Source organism: Dama dama, chromosome 14 (assembly GCF_033118175.1).
Source record: "Dama dama isolate Ldn47 chromosome 14, ASM3311817v1, whole genome shotgun sequence".
NCBI lineage: Eukaryota > Metazoa > Chordata > Mammalia > Artiodactyla > Cervidae > Dama > Dama dama.
Window position 1 is genome coordinate 37,245,662 of NC_083694.1, and position 26,348 is coordinate 37,272,009.

General features: G+C 40.0%; 1 protein-coding gene across 6 annotated transcripts in view; it reads left to right on the top strand.

The window, feature by feature from the left end:
* The first annotated feature begins 18,293 nt into the window (after window positions 1-18,293).
* The window catches only part of SUCO (SUN domain containing ossification factor), an 88,109-nt gene continuing 80,054 nt past the window's right edge, over window positions 18,294-26,348 (top strand). For all 6 annotated transcript variants that reach the window (XR_009695790.1, XM_061160337.1, XM_061160338.1 and 3 more), the window contains exon 1: window positions 18,294-18,602. Coding sequence is in view for 5 of the 6 variants with exons in the window: in XM_061160337.1 (XP_061016320.1) it covers window positions 18,541-18,602 (62 nt within the window). In the remaining variant the exon portion in view is untranslated. The remainder of the gene's footprint in view (window positions 18,603-26,348) is intronic.

Sequence of the window (26,348 nt, forward strand, 5' to 3'; positions counted from 1 at the left end):
GCTGCTGTCCATGGGTAAAGAGGAAAACAGGACTATTGAAAGACTGAAGAGGCATTCAAGGCCTTCTATTATATGCCCCAAACTACCTTTACAGCCTTATCTCCTGTAGTCCCCTGACATGCCTGTAGCCTTCTCTCAAGGTAGACTGAACTTCTTTCTCTTCCCTTGGTCTATGAGGCAGGCCCCAGACCTTAGCTTATATGCTCTTCCCACTGCCTGGAAAACTCCATCCCATTCCTAAAACACGACAGGCACACACATGGGACCTCACGTGCTCCTTCTACTGGAGGAAAGTGCATCTATCCATGAAGGCCCCATCCTCGGTCCATCTCTTCCTCTGCCTTCCTGGAGTATCTCACTTCGCTCCATCTCTTCTTTTCTTCTCTGAACAGCTATGGCACTTACTTGTGTCAGGCAAAAGTTCATCTCCATGATGAAAGCATACTGACGGTGAACCTGAAGATGATGCTCTTGATAAAATTTAGCGTGCTTTAAAAAAGTGGTATGTGTGTGTGTCTTAGTGAGGAGAGGGTGAGGAAAGTAGATGATGAAAACAGAGAGACTAACTAGAGAGAAGTGATGAAAGTAAAATATCACCTTCTGGTCCTGATTGTGTACCTTACAGAACCCTTTTTCACTAGTCCTCTTGTATAACTGTGCTAATTGTCTCTCTCTCTTTCTTCACTTTGGCCTTCATCCTGCAACTGTCAGTCTTACTGATGGTAGAAACTCAACAAGGCTTCTCAAACTCCAGGTCAACATTTTAGAAACATCTTTTCCATTTGGAGAGACCACTATACATACCACACACACACACACACACACACACACACACACTCTCACACACTCTATATCCCAGATGGCCAAATGTCCACTGAATTGTGCTTAACTTCCTAAATGCTGCTGCTGATGTTGCTTTTGGCTCCTTCTGCATCCTCTTGGCCAAAACTAAAACCTGAATAGTTTATATTCTTCTCCCTTCCCTTCTCTAGTCTTTTCCTGAAAGTTTTAACTTGATATTATAACAGCTTCAGGCAGTGTCCGTCTTGTCCTGCAGTCTAGTCTGCACATACGCTGAAGGCTTTGACACATCAGACAAAACCACCTGGCACTTTTGTTCTCTAGTGTGTTTATATCCAATCCTTACAGTTTTGGGATAACATACTCTTAATAAGTTGTGAAAGATAAATTGTCAAAAAGCATTTTTGAATACCCTATTTTGCTTCTAGAGTAAAGACATATTTGTGAAAGATAATGGAAACCTTGTAGGCCTTCAGATAAAATCCTAAAAAGCATTTATATATATATATACATATATATATATTCATAGCCATATACATGTCAAACGTGATAATTAATAACTAATGTGGTTTATTTATTTATTTATTTTAATTGGAGGATAATTATTTTATAATATCGTTATGATTTTGCTATATATCAATATGGGCTTCTCTGGTAGCTCAGATGGTTACAAATCTGCCTGCAGTGCAGAGGACTTGGGTTTGATCCCTGGGTTGGGAAGATCCTCTGGAGAAGGGAATGGCAACCCACTCCAGTATTTTTGCCTGGAGAATTCCACGGACAGACCACGGGGTCGCAAAGAATCAGACATGACTGTGTGACTAGCACACTTCATAGGTATACATGTGTCCCCTCCATCCTGACCTGCCCTCCCACCTGCCTCCCTACCCTAGCCCTCCAGGTTGTCCCAGAGCACCAGTTTTGAGTACCCTGTGTCACGCATCAAACTCGCACTGGTTATCTATTTTACATATGGTAATATATATGTTTCAACGCTATCCTCTAAAATCATCCCGCCTTTGCCTTCTCCCACTAAGTCCAAACGTTTGTTATTCATGTAGTTTTGTGATGAAAGAATAATGAAACAAATATGTAAAATATTAGGAATAAATCTTTCCTTCCTTCCCACTTTCCCTTTCTTTCAACAAATATTTAATACCTACTATGTATACTATTTAAGCTTTCCAGGTGGTACTGTGGTAAAGAATCCACCTGCCAATACAGGAGATGCAAGACATGTGGGTTTGATCCCTGGGTCAGGAAGATCCCCTGGAGAAGGAAACGGCAATGCGCTCCAGTATTCTTGCCTGGGAAACCCATGGACAGAGGAGCCTGGCGGGCTGCAGGCCATGGGGCTGCAGAGTCGGGCAGGACTGAACACAGCAGTATGTACACATGCGTATTCGCTGCTGTAGGGAATGCTCATGCTCACTGTCAGATGCTCAGTTCTGTTCGACTCTTTGCTTCCCTTTGGACTATAGCCCATCAGGCTCCTCTGTGTGTGGTATTTTCAGGTAAGAACCTACTATATATGTATTCAGTACTGTAGGGAATAGAAAGATTAAAATACTCATCTCTGTCCTAAAGTCACTTTCAGTCTTGTTAGGAAGATAAGGAATGATGGAAAAGATTATATGATACAGATATTGAAAGATTAATACATAAAATGTCATGAAGTAATATGTGATTGTGAAACAAGTAAGTGGCATGGGGGATTAGTGCTATGATTTTGAGGTAGACATCTTTGTGGGTTAGGTGGTCCCAGCAGGCTTCCTAGACAAGGAAGAGTTTTAGCTGGGCAGAGATCAGAGAAGTGCAGGACCATTCTGATGGTGGGAACTAAACCAAGTAGTGGATTAAAAGACTGTATGTGGGATTAAAATATTGTATTGATAATGTGGTCTCAATGAGATTTTAAAAACAGATGCTTAGAAAAAGGAAGGACAAGGAATACAGAAAAATACTAGCTGGTTGACTTTGAGCAGTGGAACAATTGTTTTCTTGGTAGTATCTGTATTTTCCAAAGTAACTATCATGAACCTGAAAAAAATAAGATGTGATGAAACGTTGAAAAATCATGCATCAACCTCTGTTGACTTTTTGCTCACAAATCTTCTAGTGACAATACAGGATTATTTCTCCTAGCTCATGTTTACAACAGGCCACTCAATTATTTTTCTCACAGAAATGTGTGTGTGTGGGATTTCCATGATTAATATTTTGTTTGATATGTTAGGTAGCTTTTGTGTTCTCTTCTTTTCAGCATATTAGCCATTGTTCCAGTTATCTTCTGAGTAATAAAATCATCTCCATACCTAGAGGAGTAAACAGGGCTTTACTGTGCTCATGGTTTCCATGGATTGGACATAAGGGTACGCAGGGAGGATTCATCTTTGCACCATGATGTCTGGGCCCTCTGCTGGAAGATGAAAGGTTTGGGATGACAACAGCTGAAGTCTGGGATTATCCGAAGGGTCCTTCACTCAGACATCTGGCAGGGGATGCTGACTGTTGACTGGAGTGTAAGCTGAAGCTATCGGCCAGAACATCTCCATGTGACCTCTCTGGGTCTCCTGGGCTTCCTTAGGAAGTCGTTTTCTGAGGGTGTTTCCAAGTAAGAGAACCAGGCAGAATCCATAGCTCCTTATTTATTTATTTGTAAGAGGTATTAGCTGTGGCATGTAGGATCTAGTTCCTTGACTGGGGATCAAACCCAGGCCCCCCTCCATAGGGAGCATGGAACCTTAAAACTGGATCACCAGGGAAGTCCCTGTGTCTTCTTTTCAGATCTTCGATGACACAACCTTGGAAATCACACAGCCTCACTTTCGCCACAGTGTGTTGGTCCAGGCAGTCACAAAGCCTACCTCCCCATCTAGTTTCAAGGGGAGGAGAGATAGTCTCTGCCTCTTCATGGGGGAGTGACAAGGTTCCAGAAAAACATGGGGAACTAGACAAGTTTATGTGACAATTTTCAGTTCAGTTCAGTTCAATTCAATCGCTCAGTCGTGTCCGACTCTTTGTGACCCCATGGACTGCAGCACGCCAGGCTTTCCTGTCCATCACCAACCCCCAGAGCTTGCACAAACTCATGTCCATCGAGTCGGTGACACCATCCAACCATCTCATCCTCTGTCATCCCCTTTTCCTCCTGTCCTTCTCCTGACAAAGGCAATTTTGGGAAGATACAATCTACCATAGCTGTTGTCATGTTTTTTCTTGCAGTTAAGTCAGTTGTACCCAATTGCTGCTGAAAAAGCCAGATGAGCCAGATTTTCAGGCCCAGATCTTTTTTTTGATAGCTGAGAGATCTCTTAGTGCAGTGGTATCAAGTATCTGCTGCAAGTTGCTTTCCCTCTAAAGAAAGGCCTCACTTTCATCACTGAAATGATTTGGTTTATAGTCTGGGAACTGCTGCTTATTAATACGTTGACCAAGACCAGAAAGTTCTGTTGAGAGATACCCTGTCTTATTGAAATTTATGTTCTGTGTTATATTTATGTCAGATTTTTTGTTTTCTTTTGGCTATGCTGCATAGTACATAGGCTCTTCATTCCCCAATCTGGGATCAAACCCCGTGCCCTCTTCATTGGAAGCTTGGAGTCTTAACCACTGAGGGACCACGGGAAGTCCCTTATGTTATATTTGTAAACACATATATAAAGCCATTACTTGAGTATGGAAGGACAAAACAGACCCAACAGAGGGAGCAGGGAAAGAAGGAAAGTGAGTACATGGGAGAGAGGATGAGTGGAAGGAGCTTTTTTTTAAAAAATATCTTCCACTCGTCGTTGCCAAGTGGGAGATCTAGGTTGATAGCAGTTGGCTCCTGGTCAGCAGATTAGCAGAATGAACTCCAAACCATTCTGCTTAGGTCTGAGATGCAGAGGTGAAATAAAAAAATGAGACTCCAGCCTTAGGATGTTTACCTGTCTCAGTGAGCATGGGGAAGAGGAGGGCAAAGGAAAATCTCATACATATATACTTCACGTTCACTCTCCAATGAGAATGGGAGTTGTTCATTAGTCAGAGTGGTGGTACAACTTAAAAACTGACTAAATTAGAATTAAGTTTATCAAATTTCCTCGCAGCCACACTTTTAGTCCTAAACAATGAAGATGCTTTATATACTCCTGTACAGATAATGGCTCAAGGAGACGAGGGACAAATGTCTTAGAATAGATGTTTTCAAACTTATTTGACAGCAAAAACCACCTCTTATGTATGGATTTGAGGGACTGTCTTCTGGAGATTCTGATTTTGTATTTGTAGGATGGGCTTAAGAAACTATACTTTTTATAGAGGATTCCATTACAAGGAAAATTTAGAAATTGAGATCTAGGAGAAATTGCAGTTGACCAAAGAGGAGTGAAAACCCAAAGAACTGCTTGTGCAAATAAAAAATCAGAAGCATAGCTCACTATATGCTTTGTGCACCTTTCACAAGTTGACTGAATCTACATCAGCAGGATTGCAGATAAATACAGTAAAAATAAATTAATTCAAAATATATCTGTCAAGATATTTCCAACAAATGTGAGTCTCTGACTAAAAAGTAGAAAGTTACTCACAACTGTGCAAATAAATGCATCACGTTAATTTTTTTAGCCTATAAGTAATTTCTGAAAAAAGGTAAAATCAAAAACATACAATGTTTAAAATAAATCAAAGTCATTTTAAAGGATTCAAAATTTAAATTCTCCTCATAATGATCAAAAATCCCTTTCATCTTCATCCTTATTCTTCAGGAATAACCTTTCTTTTTTTTTTCTCTTTCCAAACTTCTTAGAGTATGTTTTTGTTTTCAATCATATCTTGGAAGATGGGACTTTAACTACTGACAGTCCTAATAAAGTCCTATAAAGACTGACTGTTTCTAAACATTCTAAAAACATGAGACTAATTTTCTATCTTATATAAGTAAAATAAGGAGGATCATATTGCTTCACTGTAGCTTTGAGTGAGGTTTTTTTTTTTTTTTTAATGTAGTTGTAATTTTAAATGAAAGAATGCACACAAAAGCTTGACCTCTGAATATAAAAGAAGCCCAATAAATTTAAGTGTCCCACTTTATGAGTCATTGTCAGTATCACCAGTATCTTCCTCATAGTTTGACTCGATTCAATGGCTCCTTTGTACCAAGAATCATGCTACGTGCTGCGGGGGTGACAGAGGTGAAATAAGATACTTCCCATCCCTCCGTGAAGGACACGATAACTAGTGTATGTCAGGATGTAATAATCCACACTACGACTACAAAGTGCAGGGATTGCACAGCAGGATTCTGCCACACTTTATAAAGTGGCTTTTCAGCTGGCCTACAAAAAGTTTCTATATAAATGCAATAATCTCAACAACTTTCCCTAGAAGCTTCCTTGTTACTCTTCATTAATTATTTGGCGATGTGGAATGATGAATGTTTAATGCTTTCCTATGGAACAGACTTTCCCAATGAGTTCAGTTAAATGGTTTGAGTCATTTCAGGGTCACGTATTAAAAGTTGTTTTGTGGAAGGAAACTGCAAAGGCTCTTCAGTGCTGGGATACCTTGAATATTGTTCCATGCAGATCCTTTAAAGATTTACTGACTGACACACCTTAATATCCCATTATCTCTCTGTGCAAAATTATGAGGTGAAATTACTTGATCTGTATGACAATCTTCACAGTTTAGGCCTCAAAACAGGACAATGACTGAACAAGGAGGCAAAGTAAGTATGCCTCAATTATCCAAGTAGTTGCTTCACTTCATGGAACAGTAGAAAGATGGTTTAAAAATAGATACAGATAACAGAGGGGAGCAGAAATTTTTAGGCCTGGAAAAAGTTACATTTTAAACACTAAATAGGTGGTTCTGAAAGCAGGGGTAGCCGGAACAGTTCTAATAACTGGCTTTCCTATTCTAAAACAGAAAAATAATCAATAGGAAAGTGTTCATTTACTCCACATCTCCACTTTTTCTTATCTTCTTATATTTGACTCAGATTTTCAAGTCTAAGCGCGGAATGAACAATTGTGAAATCCACACATCATAGCAGATAGTTTACTTTGCTCCACAGATCCAGTGCAGACAAATGGAAAAGGAGAAAAATATGAATACATGAAAAATATGAGCTTATTTTGCCACAAATCACAAACACTATAATAAAATATCTTAATTTAGGGGAGAACCCTCATGGGAACTAGGATGGATCCTAGTGGTCAGCATTCCAGGCTCTCGTTGCTGTGGCCCAGGTTCAATCCCTGGTCGGGGAACTGAGATCCCACAAAGCATGCAACATGGCCAAAAAAAAAAGAAAAGAAATATTAAATTTTTAAAAATCCAAAGTTATACATGCACATAAGAACCAAATAGTTGTAACAAAGTTATGAAAAAAGCAATTCCCTACTGCCCACCTTCTATTTCTTCCTGTTCAAAAATCAACTGCTTCTACTACTTACTGTCAGCTATTTTCATATTTACCTCCATATCCTAAAAAACATGTTGCTATTTTTTGTTTCTGTTTTTCCAAGTTTTAGGCATTATTGATTGACTTTCAGTTATGGAAGCTGAGGATTTTGCTCTTTTTTCTTTTTCCTGACCAAGAACTTCTACCAGAAACCTATAATCTTTCCAATCCTCCCATCCTTCTCATGCAGTTATGATTTTTTTTTGGATTTAATTTTACTGTTTATTATTAAGATCATATAAATGTTAATCACAGATGAAACTTTCCTGCATGGCTGTTTTCTAAATTGTTATGTTTTAGTTTTCTAAGTGCTTCTCACTAATTCTTTATTTCATAAACATCTAAGTTCCCACCAAATCACTCAGATCCAGTAGATGTTCTACAGATGTCATCTTCTTGACGAGGTCTCTCTCAGGGCTGCTGACCTGCGCCAGTCTGCATGACTGCCTCCTTCCTATGTCTGGTTCTCAGCTGTCATGCTACATTCTTTCTTCACTATCACCCTGGGGATCCCTTTCACCTCTTTCCTCTGTGCTGGATTTCCCGTTTCCTGTGTCAAATGTCTTCTTCTTTTTTTGGTTTCCTCCCTTGTTTTGGTAGAACAAAATCTCTTTTCATGAGAGATTCCCAACAGGTAAGTTTATTGAGATCTTGCCTGTCTCAAAAATGTCTTTATCCCCCCTGGCACTTGGGGATTGATTGATGGCTTGAATAAGCAGAGAACCCTTGGTTGGAAAGAACCTTCCTTCAGTATTTTGAACATGCTGCTCCACCGCCTTTACACCCTCCATGTAGATGTAGACAAGTCTGACACTAGTATTAGTTCCTGACTCTTTGTGCATGGTCTATTTTTCTCTCCTGTCTCTAAAATGTCTGTGATCTTCTCTTCGCCTCCATTGTTCTCAAATTTCACAGTGGGGCACCTTAGTGTTGGCTATTTTTATCTAGTATGCTGATCACTTTGACTAGGGAACTTTCAATACAGAAACTCTGAACTCTAGGAAAAGGTCTTCAAAATTGTTTATGTCTCCTCATCTATGTCTTCTCTCTTCCTCTACTACAGATATATGTCTGGACTTCCTGGATGAGTCCTTTATCTTTTTGTCTACTTTCTAGATGATTTCCGTAACTTTATCTTCCAATTTTTCTCTGTCGAGTTTTTTTATTTCATAGCTTTACTTCCTAAGAGTTTTTGGAAGATGTTGTTGTTCTTGACAGGTTCCTTCTTTTTAGTATCCTCCTCCTATTTTATGGTGGCAATATCTAGCACTGTTAGAATGCTAGAATTTCTTTCTTTGATTTAAGATTTCTTCTCACTTCATAGTCTGATTTCTTCTCAGTTCAAGTTAACAGATGCTCCTATTTGTTCTCTCTCTTTGAATCTTTGAAAGTAAGGTGCCGTCACTATGACATTTCACTCTTCAATATTTCAGCATATGTCTCCTTAATGTGAGGACATTTCCTACATAATGGCATTACCATATCTAAGAAAAAATAATTTATTAATTAATGGCCGGTCCTTATTCAAGTTTTCCTGATTGTCACAAAAAATACTCTTCTTTTCTTTTTTTTGCATGATACTTTTGCTTTAAACTATGCTCAGTTCAGTTCAGTTGCTCAGTTGTGTCTGACTCTGTGACCCCTTGTACTGCAGCACGCCAGGCTTCCCTGTCCATCACCAACTCCTGCAGCTTGCTTAAACTATGCTAGATGTTCCCAAATCCAAGCTTTACCTTTATCTTCCCCTGATAATCTATAGTTTTTTTTCTTTTTTTTGCTAGTGGTAGGGGAAGCGCACTCAGCTAGCCATGTAGAGCAGTGGAGTGTCTCTATTTTTTAATTTGCAACCCCTTTCTACTACCATACTACCAAACACACATACCATTAACCTTACTTCCATGGTACTTTGTGTATTGTTTCCTGAATGGGCTTTCTAGGGATTCTGTGTCACAAATCGAGCCAATTTTTGCCATTTCCTGTTGCTAAATTAGGGTTCAGTTTTTTCATGTCTGCTATGTTGAAGATTATTATTTATTGTTCAAACCAGAACATATTTGAAAGTAAAAGTTCCCATTATTATTAATTATGCCAGGACCATCAATAAGGGTATAGCAGAATTGTCCTTGGAAGGTCACATTAGGAAGTTGTTTCCTTACCAATATAATTTTCAGCTTCAAAGTTTTGCTCTTTTGATTCTCTCACCTGATTTCTCCATCCTTGTGACTTTTGTACAAAGTACAAATAAAACTTTCCTGTTGTTTTATGGAGTTTTGTGAGTAAAGGTAATTGTGTGTGTTCAACTGTATTATTTTTACTCAATTTAATGTTCTTGAACTCACTGTGATCTCTTTGTACTTGGCATCACTTTTTGGTATTTTAATGTTCTTGAATGTCTTGTTTCTTGTTCTTGAAAGCTATCAAAGGGGATAGTATCTCTAATGCTTAGTCTTTAAAGTTATCATATGATCTAACATGAATTATTTTATGTAGATATTCAACAAATACCTGTTTCTTTATTTTTTGTTTAGAACTCACCATCACTGATTATGTCAAACACAGAGTACCAAATAAACATCAGGCAAACCAAAATTATAAGGTACATGGTAAAAATTGTGAAGGTAGTTTTTAATTAAATTATAGAGTTTACTGTTCTGTATATCTAAAATAGGTTCTCCTCACATCTCTATCTATTCAAATACTACTCATCTTTCAAAGCTCACCTTGAATCTACTACATTTTCAGGTCTTCCCTGATAATTTCCTTGAAAGAAAAAAATTTCTTTTTCCTCTAAAATCTTGTGACACACATGATTTGTATTGTTTGTTGCATTTATTTCATGTCTTATATATCTTATTTCCCCTAGTGCAATGGCTTTCACTTGATTTTTACTGTAGCCCACATTAAGCCATATGTTTTACATTGCAACTCAATATGCATATACACATATAACAGAACACACACAAATAACACACATGCATACATGTGCATATATATACGACATTTATATCACTGAAACAGGAGTAGCTGAGATAATATTACCCCTTACTGAGACACTGATATTTTATAAATTATTACCTTTTGCTTTTTAAAAAGTTCTACTGATGTCCCTGAAAATTGATTACTTGACTCTCTAATGAGTTGTGATTCACAATTTGAAAAATAATGCCCTACTGCAGGGACTCTTGACTTAGAATCCAAATATAAATTCACTGGTCCATGAACTTGGACAAAAAATAATTATGTCTTTACTTTCACTAACCTTTTACTGAAATTTAGAATTCTCTCTTATTACAAATGTAGGTAACTAATCTCGGAAATTTGTCACTAATAGAAGTCTCCATGTCACATGATGCATATTGTAGGTATCTTAAAATACATTTTAAACTCATCACTCTTTTGATGATTGAAAATTGCCACTAGCAATGGTGGTTTAGTTGCTAAGTCGTGTCCAACTCTTGCAACTCCATGGACAGTAGGTAGTCAGCCAGGTTCCTCTGTCCATGGGAGTTTTCAGGCAAGAATACTGGAATGGGTTGCCATTTACTCTTCCAAGGGATCTTCCTAATCCAAGGGTAGAACCCATACCTCCTGCGCCTCCTTCTTGGCAAGTAGATTCAATTACTAATCACAAATTTGCTTTGAAATAGTTTCACAATTGTATTTCAGTTTAATTGGTTTCCTTTGTAATCTATTATTTTATTTTATTCCCTTACAAATACTCTGAGGGCTTCCCTGGTGATTCAGACGGTGAAGAATCTGCCTGAAAATACTCTGAGAAGGGACTCATGTGTATCATGAGCCTGCCAAAAGGGTGCAGTCTGGAAGATTAAGAAACTACAAGAACACTGAATTTCCTGGAGACAGATAATCTACTGCAGCACCTTTCATATAAAAAAAGCTCAATAAATATTTGTTGAACACGTTATTTCTCCAGATTATTCAAGGATAATTTAGACCCAGAAAAGTTTAGTCACATACACGTCAAACGGTGTTATGCTAAAAAGCTAATTTGGCTACTTGTAGTGGAAGAGAGGGAGAAAGCACTGGCAACCCATTCCAGTACTCTTGCCTGGAAAATCCCATGGATGTAGGAACCTGGTGGGCTGCAGTCCATGGGGTCGCTAAGAGTCGGACACGACTGAGCGACTTCACTTTCACTTTTCACTTTCATGCTTTGGAGAAGGCAAGGCAACCCACTCCAATGTTCCTGCCTGGAGAATCCCAGGGACGGGGGAGCCTGGTGGGCTGCCGTCTATGGGGTTGCACAGAGTTGGACACGACTGAAGCGACTTAGCAGCAGCAGCAGCAGTGGAAGAAATAGTTGGCTAGTATCTCCAGTCAGTTGCTAAAACTTAGGGGTTTGCTATTCCTAGAAATTGAAAATATTGGGCAGATTGTAATTTGGTATGATTAGACAAATGAAATAGTAACTAAGTAAAAAATCATTTTTTGGGCTCCTGTAATAAAAAAACAAAACATTGTGTTTTGTATATATAACACATGACCTCTTTGCATAAGGAATTGATACACTGCTTGGGGAAATAGACATTACAAGAACTGAGAACACAGGGGTTTCAGAACTTGGCAAGCAGCATGGTCCGGGAGAAGGTTGAGTCCTGAAAGGAAACAGTGGAGGATATGTCTTATACTGTCAGCTGAGTTGGATCCTGGGAAGCTTTAAAAGCAGGACTTTATTCAACAAATATTTACTTGCTATTGGAGATTTTCTTTCTTTTCTTTTGGCATCAAAGAAAGGATGTGATGGGCAAAGATGTTTGTGTTTGCATGAGCTCTTTTCTTGGCCTGGAATACTCCTTCCCTGATCCCTGGGTAGCTTCAGATCTCCATCCAGATGTTTCCTCCTGGGGAGACCTGACCCTTGCCCACCCAAGACATCCACCCATCGGCACCCTCCATACCCCTCAGTCTATGCATCTTCTTCCCGACATCTTGTCCTCTACGCGAGGTTCCTCGCTGTCCCAAGGGCTGGCGCTCCAGGTCTGGGATGGTGCCTGGCCAGTGGCAGGTGGCCACATGGACAGTACCATCCCCCACATGGCTGCCAGCACTGCCACCCACAGATCTTGAGAAAGTGGGTGCTGTGTTCCTTCCATAGGACGTGGGCACCGTTAGGACCCATTACATCCCAGGTTCACATCCGAACTCTGATGCTTGGGTGTCTTTGAGGAAGTTACTTAGTGTGCTCATATCTCAGTTTCTTTTTCTGTAAAATGGGGACAAGGCTGGTGCCTCTCACATAGTGTCACAAGGATTAAATTAATTAATATGTGAAAACACTTAGCACAGCCCCAGCACGTGGTAATGACACCATGCAGGGCCCTGTGGGGCTCCTGGGCACAAGGCCTTTCTGTGTCCCCCATTTCTTTGATTATAGGAAATAGCCTTCATTCAACCCCCATGAACTTCCCAGAATTCCAATGGGCAGAGTCAAACAAGTAGTTGTTAATTACGGAAGGGAGACCAGGTAGAACAAACTGTTAAGAGCAGTGTTGGGCAAGGTCCTATTTCCCCATAAAAGGATACACACAACAGTATCTTTGAGTTATTTTGTAGATACTGAAACCCCTCCTAGGTGGGAGAAGTTAACAACTAATGATGGTAGGCTGCCCACAAGCATGTAGACCCCAGACCAGTTGGACCTGAAGGTGGATGATGCTGACTCCTACTTAGCTCACCACTAACACATCATAAGAATGTCATGAGCTGATCCTGCCCTCTTTGGACAATTGATATAAAACTTTTCACTCTTTTCCATAAGTTAGGACCCACGATTTTGAGGACATGAGCCTGTTGTGGCCCTCTTTGCCTGATAAAGCAATAAAACTATCCTTTTCTACTTCATCCAAAAAAAAGGATGTGAAGGAGGTAATGTTTTAGGAAGCTTCACCTGAGAGCATTATACAGGAGGTACTGGGGGACATGGGCTTCCCTGGTGGCTCAGATAGTTAAGAATCAGCCTGCAATTCAGGAGACCTGGGCTCAATCCCTGGGTGGGGAAGATCTCCTGGTGAAGGGAATGGTAACCCACTCCAGTATTCTTGCCTGGAGAATCCCATGGACTGAGGAGACTGGTGGGCTACATACAGTTCATGGGGTTGCAAAGAGTCTTGTGCAAAGGACACAACTAAACTACTAGCACCCCTGAAGGACATAGCAGTTAGAACTCTTAACATGTCATCATCAGTTGCTTTGTTTCTCTCCCTTTTGGGAAATATATATTTGTAAATGCTTGCCAGATGCTTCCACCAGAACCTAAAGCTCAATACTATACTTCTAAACTCAAACTAATCTTCCCTGCTGCTGCTGCTGCTGCTGCTGCTAAGTCACGTCAGTCAGTCATGTCTGACTCTGTGAGACCCCATAGATGGCATCCCAACAGGCTCCTCTGTCCCTGGGATTCTCCAGGCAAGAACACTGGAGTGGGTTGCCATTTCCTTCTCCAATGCATGAAAGTGAAAAGTGAAAGTGAAGTCGCTCAGTCGTGTCCAACTCTTAGCGACCCCATGGACTGTAGCCTACCAGGCTCCTCCGTCCATGGGATTCTCCAGGCAAGAGTACTGGAGTGGGTTGCCACTGTCTTCTCCCTAATCTTCCCTACAAACCTGCAACTCCTGACTTTTCTATTCATGTCACGACCACATGCCTTCTCAGAAATCCTCTTAGATTTCTCCCTCTCCATCACCCACTTCCTGAGTAATCCTTTCTCTGGCTGATTTCATTACTGCTAAACTCATGTATTTTCAAAGTAGACATTGAAAAGCCAATGTACCCAGTTGAGAAACCATGTTATAGCATGGTTAACCAGTGATAGAAGACTAAACTGGTGGTCATAAAGTGCAAAGATTTTAAGGGGAAATCTTTTGTTATTTGCAATATAAACAGAACTAAACAGACTGACATTGCAGTTTGTGATTCTTCTGTTAAGAAATTGAGTTCTCAGGCTGTCCTAGAGAAACAAGTTTTTCTTATCTCCCTCTGAATTCTACCTTTAGTTCCTCAAGTAGCTACATCATCAGCGCTCTAACATAGATTTGGTAAAGTAGTTTAGGCTCTCCTCAGGCAAGCAAGCAAGTTTAGTTGGTCAGTCATATCTGATTGTGATCCTTTGGACTGTAGCCCCTCAGGCTCTTCTGTCCATGGAATTCTCCAGGCAAGAATACTGGAATGGGTTGCCATTTCCTTCTCCAGGGGAATCTTCCCAGTCCAGGGATCAAACCCGCGCCCCCTATGTTTCCTGTATTGCAGGCAGATCCTTTATTTGCTGAGCCATTAGGGAAGCTCTCCTCAAACAAGGAGTGGCTACATAAAACAGGCATGTGCTATTCTATGCACATATCCACACACACTCAAAGAAACAGCAGCAAATGGAGTGAAGACAAATAGTAATAAATCTCCATCTCTACTGAATCTATATGTAGATAATATTTTTAAGTGCTGATCACCACATTCACCCTTCTTCCCATCTGGTTTAGTCCCTTTTCTTGTCTCTATATTAGTCTTTTCTCAGTTCTCTGGGCTTTTACTGATTTCCAGGGAACTTTTGTCCTAACTAGTTTTACTCTGGAAGCATCTAATTTCATTGAGCCTCAGCTGTTCCTCTGTAATAGACAGTGTCTCAGTATTTTATAATATTGAAAAGGGCAAATAAGTTTTCAACAGATTCAAAATATGTCAAAGCTTGCTCACCAAATACTACCAACTTGAACAAATATGTCTTCTCTGGGGATTTTAATTGTGATTTATATATGAGACAAAGTACAAAGGAGCTGGCCAGAGGGGTTGACTTCTTATCTGAGATCTGCTTGTTCTTTTTCACCATGAGCAAACAGAGTATCTGATTTTTATCTTGGCAGGGACTTAACCTGTCCAGAGTTCCTATGTTTTTAACCTTTTAAGAACAGGAGAACTCCTGTTCACCATGTGTCTTTTCCTTGGTGACTTCCTAAATAATCCAAGAATCTGCAAGGCACATAAGTTTTATGTGTGTAGTCAATGCTTTATAGATTTTATAGAATTGGGTGGTTCTGTTATAGGAGGGTTTCCCAAGCTGGGCACTTTTGACTTTTCAGGGCAAATCATTTTTTGTTGTGTAAGGCTGTCTTCTGCATTGTAGGATGTAGCATCCCTGGTTTCTACTCATTAGACATAGCACTTCCTCAGTTGTGATAACCAAAAACATTTTTAGACATTGCCAATTTACCCTCAAGGGAAACAATTGCTGCTGGTTGACAATCACTGTAGTACAGTTAAGAGGTGGTAGATGGTGGTTAGTTAGCTTGCACTAAGATTAAATACACATTTTTCTTGCCATTTTCTGGCATATAGTATATATTTGAGTATGAGGGCAGTTATCTATATTCAGTTTATATGATACTTACTTATTTTATCACATTTATTGTGTTATAATAAAATTTCTTCCATTATTTTTTCTCATTATATTCAACAACCATGCAGAAAAACATCTACTAGTTTTTCAAAGGTCAGCTCCACGGAACTCCTCTTATCCTCACTATCTGAGGCCTTAAAACAAAGAAGAATTAATGCAAATAGAAACTCAAATGAAGAACTTAATTTATGGGGAAATTAAATTTATGCAGAAGCAAGTTCTATTTTATGTAGTGATGGTAGAATAAGTGTTATGTCCAGCCACTACTTGAAGAGAGGCTGGGATCTAGACCTGGAAGTCAACTGTATAGCTGAGAACTGAAATTATGAAAAATCCTAGAGAAAAATGAAAAGCTAAAGGGACTGAAGATTAAACCTTAACATGAAGCTATGGACATGAAACTAGCTAAAAGAGAAAACGATATTTATTGCTTGAAACAACAGTAGCCAATGATTCATTAATAAAAGGGAATGACAACCCTACCACAGCTGTCACTCTAAAGCCTCAACTGTAGGAAAAACGAAGAAAGAAGGGAAAGAAGGGAGGGAGAAAAGAAGGAAGAAAAATTCTATCTACTAGTTGTATGTGGACTTGTGGGTTTGGAGTGAGAAGGACAGGATACAAGAGAGGCACCTGATAACTTGTCAGGCTTGAGATGAGTATGTATTCTAACAGAACTTTGTTGGCTGTGATCTAGGGAGAATCAGCTCAGGAGCACCTGCTCTTTGTCCTGAATAACCTAGTTCCTGGAGTGAAAGGAAAAGGGTGCCTAACGTGGTAAAGAATGTAAAATAATCCCCATACTTCTTTTGTCCCTACCTTCCTTTAAATTTACATATTAATCATTTGATACTGCTCTTGGGCTAGTTAACTGCTTGCCTACTGCAGTGAGAGAGATAAAGAGGCTTTATTGTCATATGCCAAAGGGCCATGAACAGATCATTCTAGTTTTTGCAAGAAAAATTAGTTTAGGATAAATTCCTCTAAAACCAAATCATGCTTTGTAGAATTTTTAAAAAAAATATCCAGTTGACTTATAGCAAGAATTTTAGAATGAGTCAATAACATTCAGTTTCCTGGGAATACAATTAACAAACAATTCAACCTAGAAGGTTTACTAAGAAATTACATGGCTCAAAATTAGATGGACATTTTACGGAGTCTTTTTTCCTTCAATCACATAAGCAATAAGTGACTCATACTTTTTAATAACACTTGCTTTGACCATTGGACAGTCGGACAGTTGGAGTCTCCATTATCCCATTTGTCTGGATGCTTTCTGGAGAAGGTAGTTCCGAGTTTCTGATAGCCAAGACAAAAAGGGAAACATCACTGAGTTATATTTCTTATTTTATAAAAGAAAATAAGCGACTCGGTAGCGACTAACCTCCCTGGTAGTGTCAAGAGTCTGAAACAGATGTATCGCCAGAGATAGAAGGAACACGTTAGGCCAGAGGCCAGATGTCTTCTTCCCAGATGAGAAGCTAATGCCTCTTTCCCTATACAATGCTACGTTAAGGGGCGCTTGGGAAGAAGAGTGGTTAAGAATTGCGGACTTTCAGGCAGAGGGTCCCTAAACTAGCTTCTGAGAGATCTTTAGAAGCCTCAGGGGCATAAAAATCTCGGGTGGGTACATTGCTCGTTTTGCAGATTGAGAAGCGGTCACTTTTTGGTCTCAGACGGTAGCGAAAGACGTGTGAAGGCGACCACTTCCCCCGCTTTCGGTGAACCCCAGAACTTGAAACTCCCCCAGCAGGAGCCGCAGTTTTCCTTTCTGGCCCCACCACAGCGAACCCAAAGCACGAATCCAAAAGAAAACAGATGAATCGAGCCGATTCCAACAGAGGAATCCGGCCGGGTGCGAAATTCGCCCTGAGGCGGAAAAGATGAGAAAGTCGTCCCACTCCAACCAATCAGATTAGAGGAAATCTTGGCACACCGCCCCCCTTCCCGCCAGCCAATCAGCATCTAGTTCGATGGGCCCGGCCCACTGACACAGGGAAAAAGCCTTTTAAATTTTATTAGTATAGCTTTCCCCCGCCACCGTCATTCTAGGCCTTTCCACAAACTGCGGTCAAAAAAGGAAAACTGCATGTAACAATTCCAAAGCTGGTCAGTCTTGCGGTGAGAAGCGAAACCACAGACCTCTTAAAACAGTGATACTAAGGGGGACAGGGACAGGGAAACGAGGGTTCTGGAAAGAAAACTACAACTCCCAAGGGCCTTTGCGCGGATTACGCGCGCCCCGAGCAAGAGGGCGGACCAGCGTAGGAAGGAGACTGAGGGTCACGAGGCTGCTCTAGGACTTCCTGAAGTGGGCGGGACTTGAGGTGGGCGGGGCAGTGGCCACCGCGGCTCTCCCGCTTTGTGTCCTCCTCCCTCGGCCTCAGCCACCAGAGACGTCGGAGGGGGCGTGGCTCGCGCGGAGGCTGGTGGGGGAGCGAGCGCTGCGGGACGTGGGTGACGCGTCTCCTTCCAGCTCAGCGGTGTGTGAGGTGTCGCGGCTCCGCTGGCGATTGGCTGTTGAGAGGCGAGTGCGCAGCGGCCGTTGGTCGCCGGCAGCACGGAGCGAGAGCCGGGGCGGGCGGGGGGGGTATGGGGGGGCAGCGGCGGTGGCGGCTGGAGAAGGCGGGCGCGGACGAGCCGGCGGCCGCGGCAGCAGCGGCGGTCCCCGGAGTCGTCCTGTGAAGCGCCCCGGTCGGCGCCGCCGTGGGCCGCTGGGAGAGGGCAGCCAGCGCTCAGGAACCGGTCCTCCAGCGCCGCAGCCCTTCGGACTCTCGGTCCCATCCTCACTCTCCTGCTCCGGCTCCTCCATCTTGGCCTCGGCAGTGGCAGCTGCGGGGAGGATGTGCCGCCTTCTGGCAGGGGGAGGAAGGAGGAGAAGATGAAGAAGTACCGGCGGGCCTTGGCCCTGGTCTCCTGCCTCTCTCTGTGTTCCCTAGTCTGGTGAGTAGCCGCGACCACACGGGAGTTTCCCGTGAGGGGAGACGGGGCAGGGAGCGGCCCAGGTCACACCCCCAAATCATCCTGGCTTTTGGGGTGCGGGTCTCCGAGGCGCCTATGAAGCAACAAACACATTATTCCGTGACTTCCCGGCAGACTGGCCTGGCAGCACTCTTGTATGGAGGTTTTCATGGTGCATTTTGGAATTTACAGAGTCTTAAGTGGCAGAGGAAGCGTCCGGGTGCCTTTGTACCCAGTTACCCTGGCCCTTGGCGATGGAGAGGTGTTTGGGTAGTGTTCAGATAGAGACTGGCTAAGTTGTTCGGGCTTAGTACCAGCCACTTGTTTTCATGGTGTGCGAAGGGCAGAAAGCGTGTCGGATGTGGCGTGTTCCCTACAGGCGATTTTAAAAACGTGACTTGTGAAGGTGAGTAATATACAAACAGTAGTTCTCTTGGCCCTTTTCTCTCCTGGTCTTTGCCTCGGATACTCTTGGGGTTGCTGTTCTTGGAAACTTTGGGGGGCGTTATGAAGCACTTTTTCCAGGGGTAGATGATAAGAAGCTGTTAAGTAGAGTGTGTCTTAGGTGTAGTGTGCACGGGTGTTTCTGATAGTGTGCCTTGGATAATATCCCTTAGTAATGGAAGGATAAGCCCTGCATTTTGAAGGCGAGAAGAGTCTTTGTCTATAAGTTTATATATGGAGTTTCTGTTAATCCCTGGCACATTTGGGTTTTTGGGGAGGAGCAGAGAAAGCTTACCAGTCAAAGGATCGTTACCATTGCACTTGAAAAATCCCTTCTGTACTCCGAGGGGATTTCTTCAGAGTTGTGTGATGTTTGCTGATTGAACAGATGCTTCTGTCAAAGTGATTTACTGTTACATTAAAATCTAGGTAAACTATGTTTCTTGTTTAGCTTATTTCTATAAAACACTGACAGTTTTTTTCATTAGTGTGGGGTGTCTAACGGATTCCAAAGACACTGAAGTTGTACCAGAAAATAATAGATAAATAAGAAGAAAAGAAAACACTTGCCTGGCTGAAGAATTTTGAGTGGTAGGTTGATAGACGTTTTAGAGAACAAGAAATTTGACCTTTCTGACATTTACTCTCAACCCTTTAGTTAAGACCAGTGTTACCTCACCTTAATACTTACCAGCATCATGTTGGGTACAAAAAGTGGTTGTAGGAAGTGAGTACACTCACCTCATTTTAAATTTAAATTTGTACATGAGAGAGGGAAACCTGTATTCATAACCACTTCTTTCTATTGGCTGTTCAGTTGTAGGTTATGCATCTTTTCTCTTTCTTCCTGATCTTGCCCATCTTTAGATCATGTTATTATTCTTCATTACTTTCTGAAATGGTTTAGGGCAAAGAGGTTATACTTTTCATTCACATTTAAAACACACCAGGATCTCTGATTTTTTTTCCTAAGTTGAAATATAACATTGTGTTATATTTCAGTTGTAGAACATATTGATTTGAAATAGTTACATATTGTGATATGATTACCATTGTAGCAGTAGTTAAGCACCTCTATTGTATTACATAGCCATTCCTTCTTGTGGGAATAATTAAGATCTAGTCTGTGAGAGTTGGACTGTGAAGAAGGCTGAGCGCCGAAGAATTGATGCTTTTGAACTGTGGTTTTGGAGAAGACTCTTGAGAGTCCCTTGGACTGCAAGGAGATCCAACCAGTCCATCCTAAAGGAGATCAGTCCTGGGTGTTCATTGGAAGGATTGATGCTGAAGCTGAAACTCCAGTACTTTGGCCACCTCATGCGAAGAGTTGACTCATTGGAAAAGACCCTGATGCTGGGAGGGATTGAGGGCAGGAGGAGAAGGGGACGACAGAGGATGAGATGGCTGGATGGCATCACCGACTCGATGGGCATGAGTTTGAGTAAACTCTGGGAGTTGGTAATGGACAGGGAGGCCTGGAGTGCTGCGATTCATGGGGTTACAAAGAGTCGGACACAACTGAGCGACTGAACTGAACTGTGTCTCAGCAAGTTGATAATTATCACACAATGGTATTGTTTATACTAACTGTACAGTGGTCTTCAGGACTAGCTAATCTACCAGTTGCAAGTTTCTACCCTTAAATGGAATTGAAAAAAAATTAATTGGTCGGTGGCAGTGAAATCAAACATTTCAGTGTAGTTTTAAAAATCATTTGTGGAATTAAATTAACTGAGCTTCTATTGCTTAAATTTCTGTCTGCCTTTTGCTTAAGCTAATCTCAATACGGTTTCTCAACTTGATTCATGAGAAATAGTGATGAGCTCACGACTTGTTCAGTTGCTCAGTCGTGTTTGATTCTTTGCGATCCCATGGACTGCCAGCACATCAGGTTTCTGTCCTTCACTGTCTCCTGGAATTTGCTCAGACTCATGTCCATTGAGTCGATGATGCCATGACCTGTTAGGGGAAAAAAAACCAGTTGGCCTATTGAAAATAATAGTCATAAAGTTCTATAAAGTTTGTTGATTTTCACAATAAAAATGGATGTTGATGGTTTAAGTAATGCAAAATTTAAGAAACTTTTGTTTAAGAAACAATTGGGTTAGTCTGTTTTGAGATTTGTTTGCACTGCCAAATTCAGAGAGATTTTAATTGCTCTTTACTGAAGTGGTGGGAAGGCATTAAAGTAGAATATTAAGGCTTGAGAATTTTTTGGAAGGGTCATGATGAGATCAGGAAGAGGAGTGGTGTATGGTGTGATTGGCAGAGACTTTTCTTCCTTGGGAAATTGGAATAATGAAATTAAGTCCCTGACTCACCTGGTGATCTGGTCCTTGCTGCAGTCTGGTCTGTTAGGTCATTTCTCAATATCTCCATTCTCCCTTAGCCTAATGCCATTGTAGGGTTCAGCAGGTTTTGCAAAAGAGTTATTTTTGTCTTTGTCATTCATAAAGTGTTCCAAGATTTTGTGATTCATTTCTTTTTTAAGTTGTATCATTTTGTAGATTTTTGAGTGCTATATGTTGATACTATAACACTCTAGTTTCTGAATTTCCAGCCTCATCCTACCAGTATTACTGCATTTTGTAACCACCTTATTTATATTGTCACATATTTACAGATCTTGATTATGTCTCCCCTCTCCTTTTGTCTTTCCAGCCTGGAGTCCTAACCTTAGATTACTTTCACAGAAGACCCATCCAATCTTTATTATTCATTCTGGTTGCTATTTTTTTCCTTTTTTCATACTTCTATGTGATTATCAAGTAGCACAGAGTATTTTAGGCATATATGTATTACAGCTAACAGCAAGAATAATTATGATAGCTATTATTTATTGTCAGATACCTCTTTGTCAAGCCTGTGGTGTGTACTTTGCACATTTTAGCACCCTAGCACCTTTAATCTTCAGCACCTTTAATCTTCACAACAACTTGTGTGTATTATTGATAAATTAATTTTACATTTTATAGTTGAGGAAGTAGAGAAGTAACTTGGCTAAGGCAAAGCAGCTATTAAGTTCTGGAGCTTGGATTTGAACCTAGGTTGCCTGATTCATAGGATCCTGACTGCTGTAATCCTTTGACTATGGGCCAGAAAGCCTATATTGTAGTTATGGCTCCATCACTTAGTAGATCTTCGTCCTTGGACATGTTTTGTGGTGACTTCGAATCTTATTTCTTATATCCTAAAAGTGGGAAAACTAATTCATTCACAGCCCATAGGGTTGTTAGGATGATAATACGAGAGAGAATATATATGGTAGATCTTTGTAACATAATTAGGGTACATTATCTATATATTTCACCATAAACTCATTCAGCAAAGGTTTTTTGCATGCTCATTATGTACCAGATGTTGTTACTGGCATTGAAAACCTGAAAATAGGGTGACCAACTTATCCTGGTTTTAGCCGTAAAAGCCCCAAGTACCAGGAATCCTCTCTGTTAGTTTCCTATTGCTGCTGTAACACGTTACCAAAAATTTAGTGACTTAAAACAACATACATTTATTATCAGTTTTGGGGGTCAAAAGTCCAAAATAAGTCTTAACTGGGCTAAAGTCAGGGTGTCAGCAGGCCTGGTTCCTTGAGATTCTAAGGGGAAGAATCTACTTGACTTTTTCAGCTTCTTGGGGCTGCTTGTATTCTGTTGATCACCATTCTAAAAAGGAAAAAAAACACTCGCCTTAAGTGGTAGATATTCAGATTTTTTTGTGTCCTCCCCTTATCAGAAATTAAAAGACGCTTACTCCTTGGAAGGAAAGTGATGACCAACCTAGACAGCATATTAAAAAGCAGAGACATTACTTTGTTAACAATGGTCCGCCTAGTCAAGGCTATGGTTTGTCCAGTGGTCATGTATGGATGTGAGAGTTGAACTATAAAGAAAGCTCAGCACCGAAGAATTGATGCTTTTGAACTGTGGTGTTGGAGAAGACTCTTGAGAGTCCCTTGGACTACAAGGAGATCCAACCAGTCCATCCTAAAGGAGATCAGTCCTGGGTGTTCATTGGAAGGACTGATGTTGAAGCTGAAACTCCAGTACTTTGGCCACCTGCTGTGGAGAACCGAGTCATTGGAAAAGACCCTGATGCTGGGAAAGATTGAGGGCAAGAGAAGAAGGATGAGATGGATGGCGTCACTGACTCAATGGACATGGGTTTGGGTGGACTCCGGGAGTTGGTGACGAACAGGGAGGCCTGGTGTGCTGCGGTTCATGGGGTCACAAAGAGTCCGACACGACTGAGCGACTGAACTGAACTCATCAGAAAAACATTGTGTATGTAGCTTTATTATGTTCTTAATTGTTTATAAGATTTATACATGTGCAAATATGGTATTAGTATATTTATATACTAATAACAGTGTATGTAATAAGTGACACAAATTAGGTGATTAAGAAAGGTGAGAAAGAAAATAATCTAATACTTTGTTAACAGACTTTTTTGTCCTTATTTAAAAAGTAATAATTTGGTGAGAGATGTGTAATTGACTGACTAGATTATTTTACATCATAATGGGGATGAATAATAGCTTGTACTTAGCCCTGCGATTTTGTTATTGGCTTATGCTTGCCTTATTATTATCTTTGTGGGAATTTTTTTCAGAGCCACTTCTCCATGTTGTGAGAGTCAGTTTAGTTAAAACTAAATACGTTAATCCCTAAATCTGCTTCATTGGACACACGTAAATGATATTACATCACAATATGCTGGAAGTAAAATATATTTTATGGTTTACTGTTTGTGGAACTTCCGTTCTTTCCTTGACTTTCAGACTGTATAGTCTCTGCCGTTATGACTGGCTGACCTTTAGACGGAGTGTGAATCCTTATATTAATCTTGGTAAAGCTAAATAAAAGTTAACTTTTTTTTTAGAGCATTTTTAGGTTCATAGCAAGACTGAGCAGAAAGTACAGAGATTACCTTTAATACTTGATCGCTGCCCCCACCACATGCTTAACTTCTTGCATTATCAGCATCTCCCACCAGAGTGGTTTAATTTATTTAAGACTGAAAAAAAATCTCTTTTTTTCTTTTTTGCACCGAAAAGGATCATCTTGGAAGAGCTCATATTTAGAGCTAATGAAAGAAGAGCCTGACATTTAAACGATTCTCATACATTTGACAGATAGTTACCAAAAAGTGTAAAAGGTCTTTAGGAACTCAAAGGGAAGACTTTGTATTCTATAATAGATATGATCTATCTCTAGCTGTGTGTCCTTGGACAAGTTACCTCTGTGAGCTTCAGGTCTCATCCATAAAATGGTTTGAGAATGGTGAAGTGGCAGTCACACTAGGGGAGAGTAGATAGATAACCTAATTCAGGGTAGTCTGTTTTGTTGGTGTTTTTGGCCTTAGTATTAATAGTAATTTTTCTGAGGGTATGCCACCTAGTTTTCATTGATTTAAGAGGTTTATTTCTGGGTTTGTAATTTTGTCTCTGTACCCTTTATTTTGCTTTTTCTCTGACAGTTTTGCTGGTTTCTTGCTCATTTGTTAATATGCATAAAGTGAAAGGAAAGTGAAGTCGCTCAGTCGTGTCCGACTCTTTGCGACTCCTGGACTGTAGCCTACCAGGCTCCTCCATCCGAGGAATTTTCCAAGCAAGAGTACTGGAGTGGGTTGCCATTTCCTTCTCCAGAACCATTTCCTTCTTCCCAACCCAGGGATCGAACCCAGGTCTCCCACATTGCAGGCAGACGCTTTACCATCTGAACCACCTGGGAAGCTTTGAGTGAGCAGAAAAATAAGAAACTTGATTTTTTTTGTTTATATTTTTATAAGCAGTATTTTTTTTTTTTTCCTTTTAAAGATAATGATTAGAAATTTCTGTGGGGGAAAAATTTTTCCTTGAAAATTTCCAACTCTGTCTTTGATCTGGAGATTTTTTTTCCCTATGTTTTGTTTCTATAACTTTTTAAAGACTCTAAATCTGCTTCTTTTCTGAATCAAATAATATTAAAAATAAGGAAAATAATAAAATAACTCTTCTCCAAATTATTTGATGACTTTAAAAAAAAGTCTGTCTTGTTCTGGGAATGTAATGTTCAGCATGGCAAGTGTACGTAATGATAGTGTATTGTATGTTTGAAAATTGCTAATAAGAGAGTAGATCTTAAGAATTCTCATCACAAGAAAAAGCCTTTGTACTAGTTATGGTGGATGTCAGCTAAACTTTTGTGGTGATCATATGGCAATAAATACTAATATTGAATCATATTGTACACCTGAAACCAATATAATGTTATATGTCAATTCAGTAGAAAAAATTAAATACTTTCTTCTGGAACTATGTGAAAAAGCTTGGGAAGAAAGTTTATTTTTAGTCTGGGATATACATTCCATAGAAAATGTCTGGTACTTAAAAGAGGTCTTGGATTGTTAAAAACAGTGTCAGCTCCCTTCAGACAAATGAGATGAAACCAGATTGCCTAAATAGGAAAGTCTGTGAAAGAAGGTGTTTGATGTCTTTGTGTAAAAGCTGAACACTTGTCTTCAGTAAAAAAATGGTAAATAATTTACTTATAATATCCTTTGGAATTATTTTTTAAAGAACTGGATGTATTTCATAATAGCCTCTTTAGATTATTAAACATTTGAAGATGTATTGGAATAGATGCAAGTAGTAGACAGTAAAAAATGTCTTGGCAGACATTGAAAAAAACAAAAAATGTCAGCACCAAACTTACCTTTGGATGTTGGTTATTTCATTTTTCAGCTATTCATGAACTCTTTCAAGTTTTCTTTCACTTTTCTCACCAATCTGAATAGAGAAATGAATCTACATGTATACCTAATAGTCTAGTGCTTTTTAATCAAAGGGAAGAGATAAGTTTATCAAAAATTTAAGTGCTTTATTATTCTCTCAAATCATCTTTATGTGGAAACATTTGTATATTTGAAATATGTTAGTGAGAAACTAAATACTGTTTGTTGGAAACATGTACATGTTGCAGATTATACTTCAGTGCCAGGTGTATGTTCACCTGTTTTGTTTTCAAGGCTGTATTTTAAGTAGTTTCAGAAAATAAAATTGTACATGTCTCAAGGGAATGAAAATTGCTTTTGCGTATTTGCAGTATGTCAGTCCTTTGGTATACATTTGTTTCATAAATGCTGAGTTTTTTGAAAAAATTTGATTTTTAGGACTTCATTTTTGTAATGACTCAGTTAAAAATTATTTTATATTTTTCGTAAAAGTAACACTTTGTTAGAAAATGTTTTGTAGCATTGACATAGCTTATAAGTACTAAGTTTATTTTGTATTTCTTATTACGG